The sequence below is a fragment of the Cibotium barometz genome, chromosome 49, assembly GCF_041138505.1.
Source record: "Cibotium barometz isolate CiBa-2024 chromosome 49, ASM4113850v1, whole genome shotgun sequence".
Taxonomy (NCBI): Eukaryota; Viridiplantae; Streptophyta; class Polypodiopsida; order Cyatheales; family Cibotiaceae; genus Cibotium; species Cibotium barometz.
Genome location: NC_141094.1, coordinates 45,793,660 through 45,816,490, shown reverse-complemented (window position 1 = coordinate 45,816,490; position 22,831 = coordinate 45,793,660). Strand labels below are relative to the sequence as shown.

Here is a 22,831-nt window from a genome sequence, read left to right as displayed (position 1 = left end):
AGGGGGCTGCTTCTGCGCTGTCAGCTACTACCGGGAGTCCGGTGCGTGGAGGGGACAGAGGGATCTTACAGATTAATACATATGAAACTTGTGAAAGTTGAATATGATAAACTTTTGAGACTAGTATGTATGAATCCAAGTAACTTTTTCATACGTTGAAAAAATTCAATATGATAAGATTAGTATATGTTAAAATGACGTGATGCTTTTTCACATGTTATAACTTTTTAGAAAATGAGAATGTTTCTATCAACACATATAAAAAATAGGTTTAATACTTTGTTTGTATGAATTTATTTTTCATCCTTTCAAAGTGTTAAAAGCTATCAATTTCACATAATTTTTAGCACATAAGAATTTGTCTAATTGTTCTTGTGCTAGTGAGAACAAAATGAAGAGACGAGGTAGAAAATTGATTCTAGATGATGATGTAGAAAGTCGATTCTAGATACAAGCTTTTATCAATACTTTGAATAAATAAAAACATGTCTGTTGAGGGTTTATCCCAGCTGTAGCGCCCCGCCCCGAAAGGGAGGTACAAAAACCCTAGCTGTAGTGCCCCGAGAGGGCGGTACAAGGTTTGAGTCTAAGTACTCCTATAGCCTCATCTATAAAAGGCACGGTGCATTTAAGATATTTAATATCATAGTGAAAAGTGATGGCATCTCATTATACTACCCTTCCTCTCGTTAAAAATAATAGTCACGAAGCCATTTGCATGTTCTTTTGAAATTGTTTTGTGCAATGCGCATGAACCATATTTCTATCCGCCCCTCCTAGTGCGAACAAAACAATGACATTCTGAAATTTCTATTATAACTAGTCTAGACTTCAGCAGCTACTTTATTTGTGAGCCTTAGAAAATGGGTCTCTCCCGTCGCCGCCTCGCCATGAGTATATTCTCTTGGCGAGCATCGCCATGGGTGGTCTTGGGTGCTTAATCTTTGCCATTTTATCTAAGCTTCTGGTATGGTGGAAGAACAAGAGCTCCGGGCGCCGCTTCCGTCTGCCACCGGGAAGCTTGGGCCTTCCGTGGGTAGGAGAGAACTTCCAATTCCTGAGTGCGCTACGAGCCGGCGAGCCGGACCAGTTTCTGCATTGTCGGGTGGCCAGGTTCGGATCGGAGACCTTCAAGACCAGCATCTTCGGCCACCCCACCGTGGTGGTGCGGGGGGCCTCCGCCAACCGCTTCCTGGCCAATAAAGAGAACAACCAGCTGCTGCTCAATTCCTGGCCCGCCTCCACGTTGCGAATAGTCGGGGAACACGCCCCCGTAGCCAAGCACGGCGCCGAGCATCGCCGCCTCCGCCAACTCATGGCCAGCTGCCTCTCTCCCCTCGCCCTGCAGAAACTTGTTGGCATTGTGGACCACATGACCCGGCGCCACTTTGACACGCACTGGCACGGCCAACGCCACCTCACCCTCTTCCCCTTGCTCAAGCTCCACACCTTCCGCCTGGCCTGCAGCTTGCTCGCCGACGTTGAAGACGAGACTCTCCTCGAACGCCTTCACTTCCACTTCAACGCATGGCGGGCAGGCTTGCTAGATCTGCCGATCGATCTCCCTGGTACCAACTATCGCAAGGCGAAGGATGCACGCAAGGCCCTTGTGCAAGGGATGGGTGAACTCATCGAGCGGAGGCAAAAGGAGCTCGATGAGGACGGCCACTCCGAGGAGGACTTGCTCTCGATTCTGCTTATGGCCCGGGACGAGAATGGAAGCTTCCTGAGCCGTGAGGAGATGCAGGACATTCTTCTCTTCCTACTCTTTGCCGGCCATGACACCACCACCTCTACTCTCACGTTTGCCGTCAAGTTCTTAGCGGAGAATCCAGCTTGTTATGACCGCGTCCTCCAAGGTATACAGACTCTCATAGAACCCTCGTACTGTCCTAATTATGATCATGATATTTAGCCTGTAGGATTGGTCGAAGCTGCAGGATCTAACCGGTCTCTCTAAGTAATTGGCAGAGCAAGAAGAAATAGCATCCCAGAAGAAAAAAGCAGGCGAAAAGCTCAACTGGGAAGATGTTCAGAATATGAAGTACACTTGGAAAGTGATCCAGGAGACGCTCCGAGTGAGGCCTCCCGTCCTAGCTGGGCTCAAAGAAGCCACAGAAGACCTCGATTTCAATGGATACCTCATTCCGAAGGGTTGGAAGGTGACGTGAACAGCCTGTATTTTTACTTGTAAGTTTCTGAGGCGATCGAATAATATTTTGCTTGGGGGTGGTGCAGGTCTTCTTCAGTTTCTCTTCCACACACAGTGATGGACAATATTTTCCACATCCCAGAAAGTTCGACCCATCCAGGTTCGATCAGACACCTCCGCCGTTCGCGTATGTGCCATTTGGTGTTGGTCCCCATTCTTGCCCTGGGGGTGAATTCACCAAGATGACACTGTCCGTATATCTACATCACTTAGTCAGACGCTTCACTTGGACGCCCATGGATCCCAACGAGAGAGTTCGCTGTGACCCGTTTCCTTTCCCTGTTAAGGGTTACCCCATCGCCACCTTTGAAAAATTCTAGCTGGCTTGTCACGAATCCATCTGTTTGCTGGTTTTGTTTTCAATGGCGTGTACTTCATTGTCGAAATATAATAATCATACTTATTATTATCTATTACATATTAACCATGGACAACCAAGGCACAAGGAGAGGACATAAAAGTGAAATCTTGGATTTTTAAAAAGTAAGAAGAAAAAATCTTAGATTGACCCTTTGTATTCAGGCTTCCATTTCTTTCTTAATGTCTTTTACATACTATAGCAACGCGCGGGTTGAGTACTAGTTAATACTAATCAAGATTAATCAACAATTAATACTAATTACACTAAGCAAAAATGTGCACACAATCATTATCAATCAATCAATCAATCGTGCAAGTTGTCTTGCCCCCATTTTTTATAAAAGGGCTATATAAAAAACTAGTCCTCTACACATGCGTCTCTCTCTCTCTCTCTCTCTCTCTCTCTCGTGTGACATTATTTTTGTGAAAGATTGTTATTAGGAACCACTCACCTCTACTCACCTTAATGTGTCATAACTCATAAGGTCTTCAAGCTCAACATCACCATGGGTAGCTTCCATTAGTCTTCTCCCGTCAGCATTGCCACACCATCATGTTGCTCTACGAACACTACTCTCTCCTCTCACTTTATACCACTCACACACACTCTCTAGCATGTATTATTCTGAGAAGATTAGAGAGGTTTAGTAAAAGAGAAAGCTCAATTAAACAGTAAAAGAAAATGTTCATATATAGCAGATGGGATCCTAATGGGGGTGGGGAGCCATTGCATGTGATTGCTTCTCTCTCACTTTTTTTGGCATAATCACATGCAAGGTTATAATATTTATTGAGGTTAGTAGGGATTTTATGGTTGTTTTGGCAATGGAGGAAGAGAGGTAGAGGTCCAAAGGAGCTTTGATAAGAAATCTCTATGAGTACATCTTTTTAGTTTAATATGTCCCTTTATAGATTATTAGAGGATTTTGTAGTGATCTAAACCTGCTTTACTTTCCATGTGCTTTTTTATTTATTAAGAATAATTAGATGCTCTTTGACATTTGGTCAAGTTGATACATAATGAAGTACAAAACTATGAGGCTTTAAATTCATGTTGGTGTTATTGTAGTTAAAACATTCGGAGAGGGTTGAAAGAATATAGTCGATTTGTGAGGTTGGGAAGCTATTTGTTGTAAACGATTAGAAGCTATTTGAATGAGATCATTGGCTATTGGTGGCGAGAATAAATTTTAAGGAGTTCTAGGTGATGGGTCGTAACATGGATTGGCATATAAATACCATGGTCCCCCCATCTAGAAATGTGCATGGAAGGTGTCGACGACTGAGCTGCTTCCTTATTGTATTAGAGTACACCTTCATCTGATCCTAATCCCGTGTGAGCCTCACCTACTTCCTCAACTAGTATGTCTTCTTCTTGTTCTTCTTGTTGTTCAATAGGTGCTAGTGGTGTATGCTCAATCATCACACATGATTTGGGGAAAGTTCCTCAACCTCTAGCAAACAGTCAACTGCTATTTTCACCTCTTCAAATATTGTTTTCCACGTGGATTTATTTGGATCACAAACAACCATTTATGATCTGTCGGGTCTTCCACAAAGATGATTTTCTCACAGTGCTCTGGTAGCACAAATGTGTCCCTTTGGTCAGTCCATATCTTTGTGCGGTCTACTTGAAGAAATCCACGCTTGTCTTTGCGTACATTTACTTGCGCCCCTTGAGTTACCAACTTGAACCATTTCACATCAAAAATGAACATATCAAACTTTCAGAATCCAACCTTGATAATATCTTGGATTGTTCCACAATAATCTAGCATGCCTACTTCAGTATTGCCATCACTTGCACTTGAACGACTTTCTTGCATGAAATTAGCCTTCACACCACAATCAAATGTTGTTCTCTTTTTATCTATTCCTTCTACTCGAAAGTGATGTCTGTGTGACCAAATTGCCCCAAACTTACGATACTGCAAAAGCACAATAAATAAGTACTTTTATTGTATAAATTCACGAAAGTATAACATAAGATAATGCGTAGATATCTCTAACTCACATACATAGAAATCACAACCATATGCAAGCTCCTCCTCCTCATCACTTATTGATTCACCATTGCGTTTAGCTTGTAGTATGGTTTGCTCGAGCCATTTATTGGAAGGAAAGTCTGGAAGAAGTGCAAGTTCTGTTGGGTACAGTAGTGTGTGGGTTGTTCGACTCCTTCGAAAACTCAAACAAGCTTGGTCCCTTTCAGCCTTCACCAAGTTATATCTCTCGATCCTTTTCTCCATAGCATGTGAGTTTAAGATGCAAAATTTATTGATCTTCTCACGCAATGCTACATCCATTGTTCTCACAAGGCCTTTCCCTTGTGGCTCTTCCCTAACTAGTCGATCATCTTCTTCTTGTGTCCATAATCTTGGCATATCAGGATTAGATGTATTGAGAAATTCAGTTATATATACAAGTGATTCTTGAACAAGCCATCCCACTGCCATACTACCTTTAGGACGAGCTCTTTGACTAACAAATCCTTTAAGTGTCTTCATAAATCTCTCCAAGAAAAACATCCATGGGCTATGGACAACCCCAGCCACAGCAACTTCATCAACCACATGAACTAGCAAGTGCAAATTGAATGGTTAAAATACTGGTTGGAAAGTATTTCTCATCCATTGTAATAGCCTCGATGGAGTTTAATCGTGCTGCTTCCAATGTGTCTCTACTAATCTCTTTCCTTGATATCCAACGTACCATTGCACCAATTTTATAAATTGTTGCTCTAATGTCATCGTTGAGGCAATCCTTGATGGCTAAGAAGCACAAATTGCAAGAATTCGTGCCAATCATGACTCTTCAAGCCACTAAGCTCATCGTCCTTTGTAAATGCTCCCTTCAATCAAAGCATGCATCCTGTAGGGGTACAAAACTCACTAATGCACTTCTTTACACACTGTTGCCCATTGTAACAGCCTCGATGGAGTTTAATCGTGCTGTTTCCAATGTGTCTCTACTAATCTCTTTCCTTGATATCCAACGTACCACTGCACCAATTTTATAAATTGTTGCTCTAATGTCATCGTTGAGGCAATCCTTGATGGCTATAGGAAGCAGTGAGCACAAATTGCAAGAATCTGTGCCAATCATGACTCTTCAAGCCACTAAGCTCATCGTCCTTTGTAAATGCTCCCTTCAAGCAATGCATGCATCCTGTAGGGGTACGAACCTCACTAATGCACTTCTTTACACACCGTTGCTCATCCTTTATCATGACATAAGGTGCTTTTGGCAGCTTCACCTTTCCATGTGCTCTATTTTGGGCCCATAAGTGGTGCATGCATTGAACCTCTTGTAAATCATCTCGTTGTGCCTTGCTCTCCTTTTCTTCTGTGATGGTTTTCCAAAGCACCTCGGCTATGTTCTTGAAAATGTGCATTGGGTCAAGAAGATGGTTCACTAGAAGGTTATTCCAGTATGGAAGTTGATGGAAAATGGATAGACGCTTCATTCCTGGAGGTGTACAGGTTGGATCCAGCTCCCATAAGGTCCTCCAATCACTGCTCTTCCATATGCAAGGAGATCTCCCTAGAAATCCCTCACGCAAAGGATGGTCCACTGGAAGATACTTCTTGTGGCTCTCGTATACTATCTTCTTCATAGACTTTGAGTATCGAACCTCAAGTTGCGGCCCACATAATGGACATCCATTATACCCTGACAACTGAAAGCCCTGTAGAACATCAAAAAAGATTGTAGCAGGTAAGTTTGGATGACAATCATAACATAATACATTAACTAGCTATAGTATTACCTGAGCACTCTCCATAGCCAGGCCAATCATACATAGTCCACATAAGTATTCCTCTCAATGTTAGCGCATGTTGTCCAAACCTCTTGGAAATATCATGAACTTCAATTCCCTCCCATAGAACACGAAGCTCCTCAACTAAAGCGGCTAAATACACATCCATGTTCCTCAAAGACAATAAAAGATGTCCTTTTTTTATCGCTAGCCATGGTGGAAGATTATAGTTAACTAGACAAACAGGCCATGTACTCCATGATCAACTTCGTAGACCAAATGGATTCACTCCATTCATTTCTAGTCCGAGTTGAATATGGCGAGCCTCCTCTTGAAAGGCTACCCACTTCTCTTCAATGTGCTTCCATGCGCAGGGGAATCTGTAGGCACATGCATAACACCATCCATGGACCTAGTGTTACGGTGCCAAGTCATCAATCCTACAATGGATTTACACTTGAACATTGTTTTGATCCGAGGGATGATGGAAAAGTGTCGTAAAACTTTTGCTGGTACCCTTTCTCCTTGCACATCTTGTCTATATCACGATGTACCACAATGCGGACATTGTACTGCGTTGTTATATTCTTGTCGATAAAGAATACAATCATTTGGACAAGCATCGTGTGTGTTGTAGTCCATGCCAATCAAGTGCAACATTGCTTTTGCTTGACTACGGTCCACTGGCATCTCATTATCTTCTGGCAATATTTGATGTTTCAATAAGCTGTTACACAAAATAGTCAGGCTAAGAAAATGCATATAAAGGTACATAACTCACTAATTGCATATGATATCATCACTTACGCAAAAAGTTTTGATACACTCATATATCAGACCATCCAAAAATCGATTGCAAGCTCAATATGGATAGGCAAGCGCGTAAAACAGACACATGTGCTCCTCCCCTCTCCTCTCCTCTCCTGTTGGTTGTTAAATTGGTGTGTGTGTGTGTGTGTGTGTGTTGAAGGATAAACCTCCTTGTGTATCCATGCTATTCACACTTTTAGGGTTTTGTATCACTAATTCTTTTCTCAACTTTTTGTTTTGTTTTGTAGGTCTTCTAATCTTCTCTTTCAACTTCACCAAAAAGAGATAAATTCCTTTCTCTCTTTCCTCTATTTTTATCTACCAAAAAGAGGGGTTTTGTTTTGTAGGTCCTCTATGAATAGAGCTTAATGCACATGCATAGAGCTCTAATCATAGAGCTTAACCTATGCATTAAGCTCTATCTATATAGCTTAATGCATAGATTAAGCTCTATACATGTATTCATAATGTATAAAGATATATGCATAGATTAATCTCTATGCATAGAGCTTAATGCATGAGAGCTTAATGCATGCATTAAGCTCTATGCATAGAGCTCTATGCATGCATTCAGCTCTATCTATGCATGCATTAAGTTCTATGCATAGAGCTTAATGCATGCATAGAGCTTAATCTATGCATGCATGCTTAATGCATATAGTGCCGGGATACGGTTTAGTTTAGGATAGCATGGCTTGCATAGTGCTGGGATACGGTTTAGTTTAGGATAGCGTGGCTTGCATAGTGCTTTTTTGCAAAAGCCTCATGCATAAGCTTTTGTATGTATGCATTACCAATCCTTTCCTCACCCTTTTGTTGGTTTTGTAGGTCCTTTAATCCTCTCTTTCAACATCACGAAAAAGAGGTAAGTGCTTTTCTATCTTTCCTCTCTTTCCTCTATTATTATTGCACCCTTGGGTGCTGGGGATTTGTTTTGTAGATTTGTGCATAAGCATTATGCATAATGCTTTATGCATAATGCTCATTCATGCTTTATGCATAAGCCTCATGCATAGCTTTATCAATAAGGTCTCATGCATAAGCTTTATGCATAAGGCCTTATGCATAGTGCTTTATGCATAATGCTCATTCATGCTTTATGCATAAGCCTCATGCATAGCTTTATGCATAAGGTCTCATGCATAAGCTTTATGCATAATGCTCATTCATGCTTTATGCATAAGCCTTATGCATAAGCCTCATGCATAGCTTTATGCATAAGCTTTATGCATAAGCCTCGTGCATAGCTTTATGCATAAGCTTTATGCATAATGAATGTTGAGGGATAATTCGTGTGTATGCTCTTATTAAAGTGTCCATGTGGGCTTTGTTATGTGTGTGTAGAAACATGTCTCGCACTCCAAATGAGACACCGATTTACCCTCCATCCTTCTCTCCATATGCCATGTCGCCTGACCAGTTCATGGGTTTTTTAGCACAAGCCACGCCCGAGCAAAGAGTGATGGCTTAACAATATTTTGGGAGATGGGCGGGCACTTCGGCCGCACCATCGGGCACCACCACTGCTAACCCTAGTTCACCTATAGAAACCCCATAAAGAGCCGCTAGAACCCCTCCCTCAGGTTACTCGTCCACTCGCAAAGCACAACGCTCGAGTAGTGGCGGTGGAGGTGGAGGCGGTTGTTGTCCAAGTGGGGGCACAGATGGGTCTACGCCCCCACATGAGCATCCTTCCCCATCTAGTGCCAGAAGCACTCCACGCTCGCGGTCATCGTGACGTTTTGACACACAGCCCACACCCATCGCCGGTGGAGAAAAAAATTATACAATTGTCAATGGCAATGTGGTTTTGGATAATGTCGGCGGGCAAGAGATGAAGAGCCGCATCCGCGAGCTTTGCCACATTGTCTTTGCAAATGACTTTATGACTTTATGGCCAAAGTTAGATAAAGACAAGAAAGATAGAGTCATAAATCAAATTAAGGATGAGTTCAAGCCGGCCGGCGATAGTGATGTTGTCCCCATAAGGTGGATAAAGGACCACATGGTGGACGTCATGAAACATTGGTGGGGAGATGTGACTAGAAGAGTGAAGGCAGGGGGTGAGAAGCCTTGGTACATGAGCACCGAGGATTGGAATGAGGAGAGGCAAAAGCATGCTCGAAATCCCCAACGCTATAAGCAACAAGAGGATGTGGCCAAAGCCCGAATGGAGAGCGTAAGAAGCTCTCACCTTGGAAGCGGCGGTTGGAACTTGGGATGCATTCCATGTCTACTTTGTAAGTATCAACATTTATCTTGTATGTTTCATTTGAAGTTATGCTTACTTTGTAAGTATCAATGCTTATCTTGTTGTTTTGGTACTTTTAGAATCAAGTGGTTGGTCGGCCGGCAACAGGAGAAGAGGAGGACATTGCTTGCCCCCCCATAACACATACTTTCTTTTGGAGAAGCTTGAGCGAGAAGGTGCCAACCTTAATTGGGGGCGCATTGTAGATATGATAAGTACGACAAGCCTTAACCTTATGATTTTATATACTTGCTTTGCCTTGTCATGTTAGATCGTTGTTTTGGAATACCAAAAAAAGCATCTTGTATGGTTTTTGCAGGGACCAATGCCTGATCCTGAGTGAGGGCTCTGCATAGAGTGGCCTTGCCCATGTCTTTCCCCTTGTACATACAAATTTTGGTCAGCTCACATATTTGTTTGAGCTTGTATAGATTGTATGCAAATTTTAGCTTATCTCGCCTCAGAGCTTGATGTGTAAATTTCAATTTTGGCTTATCTCGTCAAAGCTTGATATGTAAATTTCACATCTTGCAATATAATTTGGCCATTGTTTGCACTTGTGTGAATTGTGTACCTACTTTGTAATGTTGAAAACGTTATGGCACTCTCTCTAACGTTTTCAACAAATTCACTTCGTTCTTTACATCAGAGTACAGTTACCTTTGGTACTCTATAAATTTGGCATAATGGTGCATCCAGCTACAAGACTGCAGCTAGATGCACCACTATGCCAAAAATAATAATAATGCTTGCACGCGTTGAAATAAGCGTCGAAACAAGCGTTGAAAGTTTCTGCATCCGTCGAAAAAAACATCAAAAGTTTCCTGCATCCGTAAAAAAAAGCATCGAAATGACAGTCAAAATAAGTGACAAAATACCAGTCGAAATTATAGTCGAAATAATCGTCGAAATAGTAGTCAAAATATCAGTCGAGATAGTCGTCGAAAACATCGTCGAAAAATGCGTGGTAAAATTATTTTTTTCAACCCTTGTTTCGACGCTTATTTGGACGCTTTTTTCGATGGGTATTTCAACGTTTAGGGAATTTTGAGCTTAGTTCTAAAGCATCAAAAAAGCGTGGATAATGTCCCCGCCTCTTGTAGTGATTACCTTTGGAATCCATAATTCCTTTATTGGCATTTTCTTATATAATTTCTTTCAATTCCATGTTTGAGGTTACTTTATTTTTTCTTCTTATCAGGCCTATAAATTTCTCTATGTGAATGTAACTTAGTTTGACTAGGTAGCCAAACAGGCCTATAAATTTCTCTATGTGAATAAAACTGAGTTTGACTAGGTAGGCAAACAGGATTTCTGCCCTCATAAAATCCTTGTACCTGGGCAGTCACTTTTCCACCCTGTAAGATTCCTCCTCAGCCTGAATAATGAATAAGCTTTTACTTCAATCCCCTATAATCATTCCATGTTTCTGAATGCAAGAAAATATTATTTTTCCTTGTTTTTGCCTAGAGAGATAAAAAATTCTAGAGAGAGGTAATTCAATATTGAGATATAAAAATTCTCCTAATATCTAAAATATATTTCCCTTAAATAGAAGTTCAAAATAAATTCTCTAATGTGCATTAGGAATCAATTAAAAACCATATAAGGGACCTTAGCCTAAGGATCTAGATTTTTAAAAATTTCTGGATTATGGTCCAATTAAGGTTCCTATGGGCCAATAGGATTACTCCAAGTGTTGGGATGAGATAAATCTAAAGAATAAAATAAAATACCCAAAAATGAGTAAATGCTCACATAAGATGAAGAGTTGACTGAGTACAAGGTTTATTAGTTAAAAATTAAGAGATATTACTAAAAAATTTGAGATATTTTGGAGAAATGATGAATTTTTGACACCTTGGTAAGGAAGGGGAGACCTTTGAGGTAGGTGCCTCCTTCACATGTGTGGGAGGGTTTTTAATTCAAAAATATTAAGATATTTTTATCTCCTCTCTCTGGATCAAAATGGGAGCTAAACTGATCAAATCTTGTCCAAATTCAGCCAAACTGATTAAGCTAGAAAATTCTAGAACTTAGTTGGAATCAGTTAGTGGCCTCCCTCACCTATAAATAGACCCTCATTCTTTTGTATTCTCATCTATGAACTATACCATGCTAGTATTACATTAAAATACTCATATTTTATATTATCCCTTAAAAATCCTCTACTTTTGGAGAGATTGGAGCTTCTCTTTCTCTTCAACAATCCTTGGAGGCTTCTTCTCAACATACTAAACCAATTGATTGGTTGGGGGCTTCCTTCTAAGATAAAGAAGCAAGCAAAATCTAGAGGTAAGAAGTAATTTCATGGTTTTCATTAATATTCTCAAAAGATTTCACTTCTCAATCTCTCTCAAGCTTGCAAAGTTTCAAATTAAATGTTTTCAATGCAAATCAAGCTTTCTATAAGAATTCTAATGATTAATCACAAAAAAGTTAGTCTTTATGCTTAATTAGGATGCTTTTTATGTATATCTCTCTCTCCCAAAAGAATAGTCATTCCTATGACTAATTCTTTATTCAAATGGATGCTTCTCATTGATAAATTCTCAATTCAAAAATCAAACTCTATGCTAGTTAAGCTAGAGGTTAAGAAAATAGCTTTTTTATGCTTTTATGCTAATAAATTTATGGTAAACTTATGATTTAATTCCATAAATTGGATTTAAGTCTAAAGATAGTTATTCTATCATAATTGTATTACAAAGTTTTATTCTTTCTAGAAATATTAAAAATTATCAGTAATAGCAAAGCCAAGCTATGGTAAAAATTTTAAAAATTAATACATAACTCATTTTTATGCATAATGTGAAAAGAGGACTTCCTACCATATTCTAGGGTTAGTCATCCTATGCTAAAAGAATGATTTTCATCACATTCATGGAAAACTAATTTTTAGTACTTATGCATAAATAATTAATTAAAGAAAAGAGAAATTTTTGGTATTTTTATTTTTATGCAAAAAGAGAAATTTCCATGATAATGAGATCCATATAATTAAATGGAAAAAGAGAAAATTTGATATATTAAAATAATTAATATTTTTTATTTAAATTTAAAGAAGAATTTTAGATAAATTTATTTTTATGCATGAGAAAATTTAAATGATAAAAGAGGAATTCTCATGATATTTGGAATTCAATCATTTAAATGGTAAAAGTGGAATTCTTGGCATATTTGAATCAATGGATATTTTTATTTAATTTAAAAAGAAAATTTAGATAATTTTATTTTATGATAAAAGAGGAATTCCCATGACAATTGGAATCCAATCATTAAATGAGAAAAGGATAATTTTAAGCTTATTAAAAAAAAGGATATTGGTATTTAGTTAAAAGAAGAATTTTTATGGTATTTAAGTAGAGAAAGGTTTGAATTAATTTTTGGTGACAAAAGAGGAATTTTCACCCCACCTAGAGAATTAGAGTTGATAAATTAAAGTGGTAGAAAGAATATCTTTAGATATTTTATGTGGTTAAATCACCAAATTGATATTTCCCCAAAATTAGATTAATTGGAAGAAGAGTATTTTCATAAAAAATCGGATATTCTCATATAAAACCATTTCTTAATCTATTATGGTTAAGAAGGAAAGAAGTTCATAAAGTTGGGATTTTCTTACGGTTAGAAGTTCAGTAGATGTTTATCTGAAGAAAATCCTTGGAATCAAAGAAGTTAGAAATAAACCGAATAATTTTGGTTAAACCACGACTGTGAGAGGGACGGTCAGTAAACTACTTGCCATCTCTCGATCTGAATGAAGCAAAAACCTTGTGACAAATTCCAGTTCTTAAATACAAAGAATAGTCTAATGTTGAATTAACCTATTTTTTCCTTGATCGAAATCACCAAGAATCTAGTTGAACATTCAGTCAAATGATCGGTAGATTACCCTGATGAGAGATCAATGATTCTCATTATGAAATTATGGATTAAGGAAAAAGGGTTTTGTGGAACCAATCGCAAACCGGGAATTTTACTTGCATAGAACCCTTGTTTTCTTTTAAAGGACTCTTTTACGCCAGAATGCTGGAGGAAGCATTTGGTATGTGTTTAACTAAGAAGAGGCTCGTTGTGCAACAGCTGGAGGGGAGTCGTCGCTCGCTCTGCAAAGCCTGCCGAGGTCTTGACTAGCCTCGGTATGGTTAAAATGGTGCACTTCTATAAGATGGGCGAGGATCGATGAAGCGGTCCCTGAGTGAAGTGCTAGGATACCTTAGTAGGATCCTAGAGGATTCTGTGACCAGGTGATGCACGGGCTTGTGGTTACTAGGATACCCATGCGTACATCGAGGAAGATTCGGATGGACTTAAAAGAATGACTTTTGTGAATCAAATTTTGACATTGGATCTCGTTGGTTGGCCAGTTGGTCTCTTCACAATGGAGAGTCTAGATGACATATTTTGCAATATAATGGACTCAATATTTTGGAGGATTATGATCAGTAATACTATGATTTTCATTGAAGGATTGTTTTAAAGGCAGCTGAATCTGTTATAATGGCAATTTCATATTGGGTGTGTATGTGGTATGCCTACCTTAATTTTTGCATGAAATTCTGGCTAAGGGACTTGGGAATTCTTTTCCTTGGTACTCGGGCAAAACATAACCAAATTTTTATAAAGGAATCCCACCAATACAGTGGTCGGGTGGTTGGGGTTAGGCTGGATCAGGGGATTCCTACGATACAAATAAGTTGCGATTAGTTACGCTAGTTAGATTAGGTCCTAGGAAGACCCTTGTTATGTGGGAGGGAATCAGTGTGACTGTGCCTCGTTAAAGGAGGAAAAAAGCGGTGATTCTATGGACCAAGTGCAAGTCTCTTCTTTGATCTGACCATGTGACTTCAGGTTCGATTGGATCAGTTTGAATAGCTAAGACTTTGACTCGTTAGATTAATTCTCCCGTTAGATGATTTTTCCTGGCGAAATCGCCCATGCCTTCTGGGCGAGGAAAATTTTTCCGGGTTCGATTTCAGGGGAACCGCCGGACTAGTCTCTTGTCCGGATATCCATAGGCGAGGCCCCGAGTGTGGATCCATGTCCTGCATGAGAGGCTGGCACTGCTTTTGCTGTGCTAGCACCCTCAGAGGGGGCACCGTAGAGGGGGCAAGGGTCTCATAGCTAGTATCAGAGCTTTGTTGAAAGCCAAGGAAAAATGAATTCTTATCAGAAATTTATAATAAAAAGTCAGAAAGAGCATTTATGTATTGTATTTTCATTCCTTAAGCTTCATTAATGAAGATTTTTAATCAAAGAATTTAGTTTTATAGATAGAAGTTCCACACTTATCTGGTGTTCTCGACCTCACCCAGTCTCAAGACATGACTGCTTTCGCCTTCAAGCATCTCATCTCTTTCGCTACTACAACTCGAACGAGCCGAGCTAGACTCGCAGGCCATTTCGAGGATTTATATTTCCGTGACCCAGCGGAGAGACGAGAGCACAAGTGGTTTGCAGAGGGCAGTATGTCCACGCCTCTTGCGACCAACGCGCGATGCTGAGGCAGAGAATCTCATTGACCATGATTTTGATGAGGCTGAAAGTGATACATGGTGTTATTTTATATCACCCGACGCCTCAAGATTTCAGACTTTCTTGCCATATCTACAAACTCCTTAGTCGCTTTATTCCTAAGGAGAAGATAGTAGCTCCCTTGGCAATAAGGGAGCATTTGTATCAGGGCATGTCTATAGCCCAGTATCGCCATCTTATGCGTCTCTCGAGGAGATTTTGACTTTTAGAGCTGAGCTGCTCTATGTATATATTGCAACCTTTATATAAATAAATAAATGTTTTGTAGAAAAATTCCCTGTTGTATAAGTGATTGTTATTAAGTGACGAATTGTTGAAGCAAAATCGATTACCGGACATATGTCATAGATCTCCAATAAGATCATTTATCTTGTTTAAGAAATTATTTTCCAAACCTCTTAAGTCTTAGGATCTCGTGGACAAAATCAAAATAAAAATTTAATAATGTATCATTTTTGGTAGAATCATGAGGCGAGGGAACTGTGGCCATCAGCTAGATCCTCTCACTGATAAAGAAGAGCTTGACCCTGATGTTCGTAATGCTCTTCACAGAACTCAGACAGGACCCTTCAAAGGTGAAGGGGGTAACTTGGGCGAGGCCGTGGAGAAGTGGGTTGAAGCAATGGAAGAATATTTTGATGTCACTGATACAACGAGAGGAGCAAAATGGCTCTTGCTAGGCTAAAAATTGTGGAAACAACCAGGGTGGCATGGAGAAACCATTGCGACACTAACCATCTAGATAGGAATACCCAGTCATGGAATGATCTTAAAGCCTATCTAAGGAAGAGATTTTGTCCCCCTGGATTTTTAGAAAGCAAGATGAATGAATTTTTAGAGCTAAACCAGGGGAGCAAAACCATTGAAGAATATCACTAGGCATTTGCTCTTCTCCTCAAGTATTCACCACCACCGCTAGATGAAGAGCAACTCATGGGGCCAGGTTCATTCGGGGAATGAACGAACCCTTAGACACACTGGTCAAGAATGCCAAACTAGTCTCCATAGCAGAAGCTATAAGAATGGCGAAGGACTTCGCCAAAGCTTTCATCGTAAAAGTCCTACCAAAGCGACTCCCTCATCCTTCAAGAGATTCCAGACAGCGAGAAGTTCTTCCAAACTTCCGCCTCCAAAAAGAGACACCAAGGTCTCAACCAGAATCTGGAGTTGGGAAGTTTCAAGAATGAAGGAAGACCTTTCCCTCGAAGTCCTTTCTCAAGAACTCCGGCTCTTTCAAGAATGCAAAGGGAAGATCTTCGAAGTGAGAACAGGTGCTTTGGATGTCAGGGGTTTAGCCACTAGCTCAAGGATTGCCCATCTCCTTCTGTGGGCCAAGGAAGTCAGGGTCCCAGAATTCAGAGACAGACTCCTTCGTATCAGTCCAATCAGGGTCCCCTGTGCCAAAATCAGGGCAACCCCTGAAGAGTGCCAGCTCAGCCTATAGCCTCCATGCAAAGCAATCTTTGAACTCCCTCCAGAATTGGGGAAACCAAAGAGAGAGAGAGAGAGAGAGTTCCACCTACTGCAACAGCTAGAGCCGTCACTATAGCTGAGGAAGTGGAGAAAGAAAAAGGACATATCTATGCCGCAATAGAGCATCAGGGGAATAACCATCAATTTTCAGTCCTCCAGACTCCAGCAGAGTACCAGGGTAAGAAATTCAAGCTTTTGATTGATTCAGGCAGTACTCATTCTTTTATTTCCCGAGGATGTCTGTGTAAGTTAGTCCTAAATCAAAAATCAGGGAAACCTATGCAATTGGAATTGGCCAATGGAAAGATTCTTTTCACACACCTTGAGACAGACCTTATTCAGTTTAGTCTAGATGGGAATGTAACAGAGTGCCAGTTCAGAGTTCTACCCTTGGGAGTCTATAATGGAATCCTTGGAATGGATTGGCTCCATAAGAATCAAGCTAACATTCATTGTCACAGTGGAACCATCTCTTTCCTCGACCTTCACGAGGATAAAGTTTAATGAACTGGAATTTTTGAATCCCCAGTGCTGCAATTAGACAAGGCTTCTAAATTGTTAAAAGGGCTCAGAAAGAGGCAAGCTGTTTATGTCGTTTTAAGATGAATCCGGTAGACATAAAATGCAAGGCTAAAGAACCAGAGTGGTTAAGTGAGTATGCAGATGTGTTCCCTGAAGAGCTGACTAAGATGCCTCTGTCTCATGAAGTAGATCATGAGATCGAGTTAAACCCCGGAGCTCAGCCCACTAGCCTAGCGTGCATACAAAATGCCAGTCCCTAAATCCATAGAACTTAAGGAACAGTTAAGACAACTGTTAGAGCATGGATTTGTCAGACCCAGTGTCTCACCTTGGGGTGTGCCCGTTCTCTTTCAAAAGAAGAAAGATGGAACGTTAAGACTCTGTATTGACTATTAAAAATAAGTATCCTATTCCTAGGATTGATGAACGTCTGGATCGGTTAAGTGGGACCCAAATGTTCAGAAAGATATATCTCAAATCTGGGTACTACCAGATCAGAATCAAGGAACAGGACATCCCGAAGACAACATTCAATACTCGCTATGGGCATTATGAGTTCACAGTCATGCCGTTTGGATTGACTAATGCCCCGGCGACATTTAATTGTCTTATGCAGGATATCTCAAATCCGGGTACTACCAGATCAGAATCAAGGAATATAACATCCCGAAGACAACATTCAATACTCGCTATGGACATTATGAGTTCACAGTCATGCCATTAGGATTGACTAATGCCCCGGTGATTTTTAATTATCTTATGCAGGATATTCTCAAAGAATACTTGGATGATTTTGTTCTTATCTTCTTTGATGATATCTTGGTATACTCAAAGAATGCTGCAGATCATGAAGATCATGTGTGCAAGGTCGTGAAAATCCTAAGGAAACACCAACTCTTTGCAAAAAAGAGCAAGTGTCCTTTCTCTATTGACCAGGTGGAATACTTGGGATTCATAGTGTTAAAAGATGGGATTTCTCCTAACCCTGCAAAGATCCAAGCAGTTGTAGAATGGCCACAACCCAAGACGATAAAAGAAGTTAGAGGTTTCCTAGGATCAACCGGATGGTATAGGATCTTTATACCTAGGTATGCTCAGATAACATCCCCTTTAACTAACCTTCTCAAGAAGAGCACACTTTTTCAGTGGACTGCAATGTGTCAGAGTGCCTTTGAATGCAACATATCCTCTAGAATTTGGTTCTCTTTCAGTTTGACCATCAGACTTTGGATGATCTGCCGTACTCATACTCAGATTAGTATCCAACTTTTTGAAGACTTCCCTCCAAAAATGACTGTTGAACTTTCTATCTCTATCCGACACTATATCTGCGGGCAGGCCATATAGCTTGTAGAAATGTTCAATAAAGAGTTTTGCCAACTCTGGCATTTTAACAGTTTTCTTCGTGGCAATAAACTTTGCCATTTTAGTTAACCTGTCCACTACCACCCACACCGAGTCATTCCCTCGACTTGTCTTGGGTAAACCGGTAATGAAATCCATGGAAATGCTTTCCCATTTCCCTTGAGGAATCTCCAGCGGATGGAGTAGTCCTCCAACCTTAAGATGTTCATGTTTATTGACCTAGCACTTACTGCATTTCAGCACATAAGTTTGGACGTCCTTAAACAAACTAGGCCAATAAAACTGTCTTTTTACTAGTGCATAGGTCTTCTGAATCCCAGGATGACCCGCATTGGGACTATCATGACTTTCTTTAAGAATTTGGGCCCGAAAGTCACCAATAGTTGGTACACATACTCTACCCTTGTAGAGTAAGTACCCGTCGTCAATGGAGTAATTATTAGCATATTTCTCCCCCCGACGAAGTTTATCACTCCCCTTTGAAGCCGTGGCAGTCAAAGGTGATGAAGGGCCTACGTCAGAGCTCTCCGGCTCCAAACTATACCCAGAAGACACGGCTAGTCTCTCCGGACTAACTCTCGCTTCCCTTCCCGTTGCACCTTCGGCCAGTCTCTTCGGACTAGCAATATGTGCCAACGAGGGAGGTGGTCGCGTCTGTGAAGAAGTGCGTACGCGTACAGCGCGCCAGACCTCTGTAAAAGATGGATCGTGCTCACATAAACCACGTAGTGACTCCAAGAAATCATTCTTGAAGACTATGAAACTAAGTTCATTAATCTGTGGCATGTGACTAAGTGCATCTGCCACCACGTTATACTTACCTTTCTGGTAACGTATTTGAAGGTCAAACTCCTGTAGAATCTCCGCCCACCGAGCTTTTCTACCCTTTAGTTCATTTTGACTTAAAAGCCATTTCAGACTTTCATGGTCCGTCCGGACCTCAAAAGTAGCACCATATAAATAGTGTCTCCACTTTTTCAGTGCATGAACTATCGCTAGTAACTCTCGCTCATAAGCCGAGTAGTTACGTTGCGCATGATCTAACTTTTTACTCTCAAATGCAATTGGGCATCCCCTTTGCATAAGTACGGCCCCAATGGCCTCATTACTAGCGTCTGTTTCCAAAACACACGGCTCATTTGGATCAACAATAGTCAAAATAGGTGCAGCTGCTACGGTCACCTTGAGCTTATCAAAGCTTTTCTCCAACTAATGTTTTTAGTTTTTGACCGTAACTGGTCAGTCAACGGGACTGCGATCTTCGCGTAGTCCTTTACATACTGTCGGTAGAACCCCGATATGCCAAGAAAAATCTGCAGTTCCTCGAGATTCTTTGGCGCTGGCCATTTAAGAATAGCCTCTGTTTTTTCTGGCTCCATCCGCGTACCATCGGCGGATATAATATGGCCAAGGTAGTGAATTTTTGTTTCAAAAAATTCACATTTGCTCTTCTTTGCAAATAGTTTGTGCTCTCGCAAAAACAACTCGAACACTAGACGCAAATGCTCTATGTGTTCTTTCTGTGTCTTACTGTACACAAGAATATCATCTAGGAAAACTACTACGAATTTTCCCAGATATGGACGTAAAATGCTGTCCATCAGCGTCATAAACGTCGCTGGAGCATTGGTTAGCCCAAATGGCATAGCCAAAAACTCAAAATGCCCGAAACGGGTCCTAAATGCTGTCTTCGCAACATCTTCTTGTTTAATTCTAACCTGATGATATCCTGATCTCAGGTCTATTTTTGTAAAGTATCTCGATCCATAGAGTTGATCAAACAACTCATCCATGCGTGGCATTGGATACTTGTTCTTAATCGTTATCTGATTAAGAGCCCTATAGTCTATGCACATCCGCATAGATCCGTCTTTCTTCTTTACTAGAAGAATAGGCGATGCCCACGGACTTGAACTAGGCCGATTGAAGCCTTTGTTCAAATATTCCGTCAATTGTTTTTCCACCTCCTGTGCCTCGGAGTGGCTTAATCTATAAGCAGGTTTGCTTATAGGTTTTGATCCTGGCATAACTTCGATGCCATGGTCTACTTCTCTAGATGGTGGTAAACCATCTAGCAAATCATCAGGAAAAACATCCTGAAATTCCTCTAATAAATTCATTAAAGTATCTACGTACTTTTCCTTTAATGTCTCTTTCACCTTGGATTTTTTGTTGTTTGAATCGCATGCCAAACAGGGTTTTCAAACAATGGGTCTCGTCCAAGGCTATTTTGTTTTTCTTGTTTGTCTACGCAAACATTATTTATCGTTTCATCTATGGAAACAGAATTCAAAAGAGGGTAACAAGCATATACCTCTGCTATCTGGTCTCTGCGGACCACTGTACACAGCTCCATGGAGGAAATAAGTGGTGTGGCAGGGATAGCACGGTCGCCCTGCAGGGTAATGACTCTACCTCCATGCTCAAAACATAGCGTATTATGTAAGTAATTCTGAGCTAGAATAGGGCCCAAGCCATATAGCCACTCCCTGCCTAGATATACGTATGCTCTGGCTAAGTGCATGACCTGAAAGTCAAGCGAAGCCTCGTAGTCTTGCATAGATAATGGGACCCCCAATACTACGGTATTCCATACCGTTTTGTCATATCCGTTGGCTAGGCCAACAGTATACTCATGATCACTCCGGGTCTCAGTCAACCCCAACTTCTTGACTAACTAGTAGTCCAAGAAGTTGTGGCTAGCTCCATCATCAATAAAAACTGTGACTCTACGGCCACCTATGGTGCCATACATGCGCACCATGTCATGCGGACCTGCAGTAGACTGCCACATCACTGGTGTCACTGAACAAGCATGATGCTCATCACAATGACACACTGTCACCTCTCTGAACTCTGCGGAACTGAGAGGGAGTCTCCGCACTGTATGCAACTGCCTAGAAGATTTACCATCTTTTTTGGGCTCATTGCCACTCGTGCTGGCTTTAGGCTTTGGACACTCAGCCTTCGTGTGCCCTACTTCATTGCAATTAAAGCAGCGATTTTCCTTTCGCGCTTTAATATACTGCTCTTTCTTTTGGATTTCGCTGTCTCTTTTCTTCTTAGATGGTCGCGGTTTTTTAGACCAATGACCACCCTGTCCTTCCTGGTCCATCCTATCCCCTTGTTTATCACTGTGGAACCCTTTCCTTTTTAGGCCTGACCTCCTCTTTTCACTACCCTTGGCCCTGCTAGAACCACCACGCGCACTACGGCGCTTGATGTCATCAAATATCTGCGCATGCTTAATTGCCTCTGCTAAGTCTTTAGGCTGTAAGGGCTCTACGTACTCAAGGTAATCATCTTTGAGGCCTCTTTTAAAGCCTCGCAATGTCTGGAATGCATCGATTCCCTTTAGCTTGAGTACTATCTTCCTATAGTCTGAGATGTACTGAGTTAGGGATTGTTCTCCATCGAGCATTTGTCCCATAACTCCCAGCTTCTCTCTGCCTCATTAACAGGCAAAAATTCTTTTCGAAACATCGTTTCAAACTCCGTCCAAGTGGTAGGACGAGTTGTCAAACTCATCCACCACTTGTACGCTTTGTCGGTTAATGAGAGGCTAGCCTCTACGGGCTGTATACGGCTAGGCTGCTGTCGCAGCGCATGCAAATCTGACCACTTCGTTAGAAACATATTGACCGAGTCTTTGTTTCTCTCCTTCTTCTCGCCACCAAAACTAGGCGGTTTTAAGTTTTTTAATAACGACGAAGCTGTCACTACGGACGACCCCGCAGGCGCATCGGCTTGTACTCCTGTAACCACTGGCGAGGCTACGCTCACTCGTGCCGCAGGAGCTTGGCTACCACGAGGAGTCGGAGTACTAGCCGAGGCGGCTGTCAGTGCATCTAACCGTGTGGAGATGCTCTGTAGCATCGTGACTAAATCAGCCTGGACTTTACCCATATTGTTTAGTTTGGCATTAAGATATTTAAACAGTCCACTAGAGAGCTCCGTCTCTGTCAGGACATCAGCAGGGTCCAATAGGTCATAATCATCGTCGTCGTACCAGAAAGGGGTCATCTGCTAATGCGGCCACTGCGGGCTCGCTGGGTCCTAAGGCGGGGTCAATAGACGAGGAGGGTGCTGGCGGATCACGCGTGATCGACGAGCGCACTCCGGACCGGACAACGATCGGGCGTGTACGGCCTGACAATTCGGTCGGGGTCAAACCCGTGACCGAGGACAAGAGACCTGAAAAACCTAGAGAAGTAGAAGGCGGTGGGGACACACTACGTCTAGCAGACATCTTTAATTCTTTCAAAAAAACAATGCGAGAACTCGGAAATTACAAAAAAAAAACGCTAATAAAATGAGCAGTGGTGGAGAGAGAATAGTCACCCCCCTTTACAGTTGCCTGTCGATTTGTGTTGCGCTGCAAGTCTCCAGACAGCGCCGCTTCTTCGGGATGCTCCGATCCGAGAGAGAAAAAAATGCCTGCAACTCATAACAAAAATTAAATTTGTTCGGGAGGCTGTGCCTGAAACAGTCGGATTATCCCTTGCCGAGATTATTCCTCCCCAACCGAGAGAGAGGATCC

The 22,831-nt window shown here is 41.2% G+C and overlaps 1 protein-coding gene across 1 annotated transcript; it reads left to right on the top strand.

The window, feature by feature from the left end:
- The first annotated feature begins 881 nt into the window (after positions 1–881).
- On the top strand, positions 882–2,657 carry LOC147610646 (cytochrome P450 716B1-like). The gene is made up of 3 exons (XM_086786352.1): positions 882–1,859; positions 1,972–2,162; positions 2,239–2,657. Exons 1-3 carry the CDS (start codon positions 920–922, stop codon positions 2,530–2,532), a joined length of 1,425 nt encoding a protein of 474 aa, XP_086642478.1. The 5' UTR covers positions 882–919; the 3' UTR covers positions 2,533–2,657.
- Positions 2,658–22,831: the final 20,174 nt, after the last annotated feature.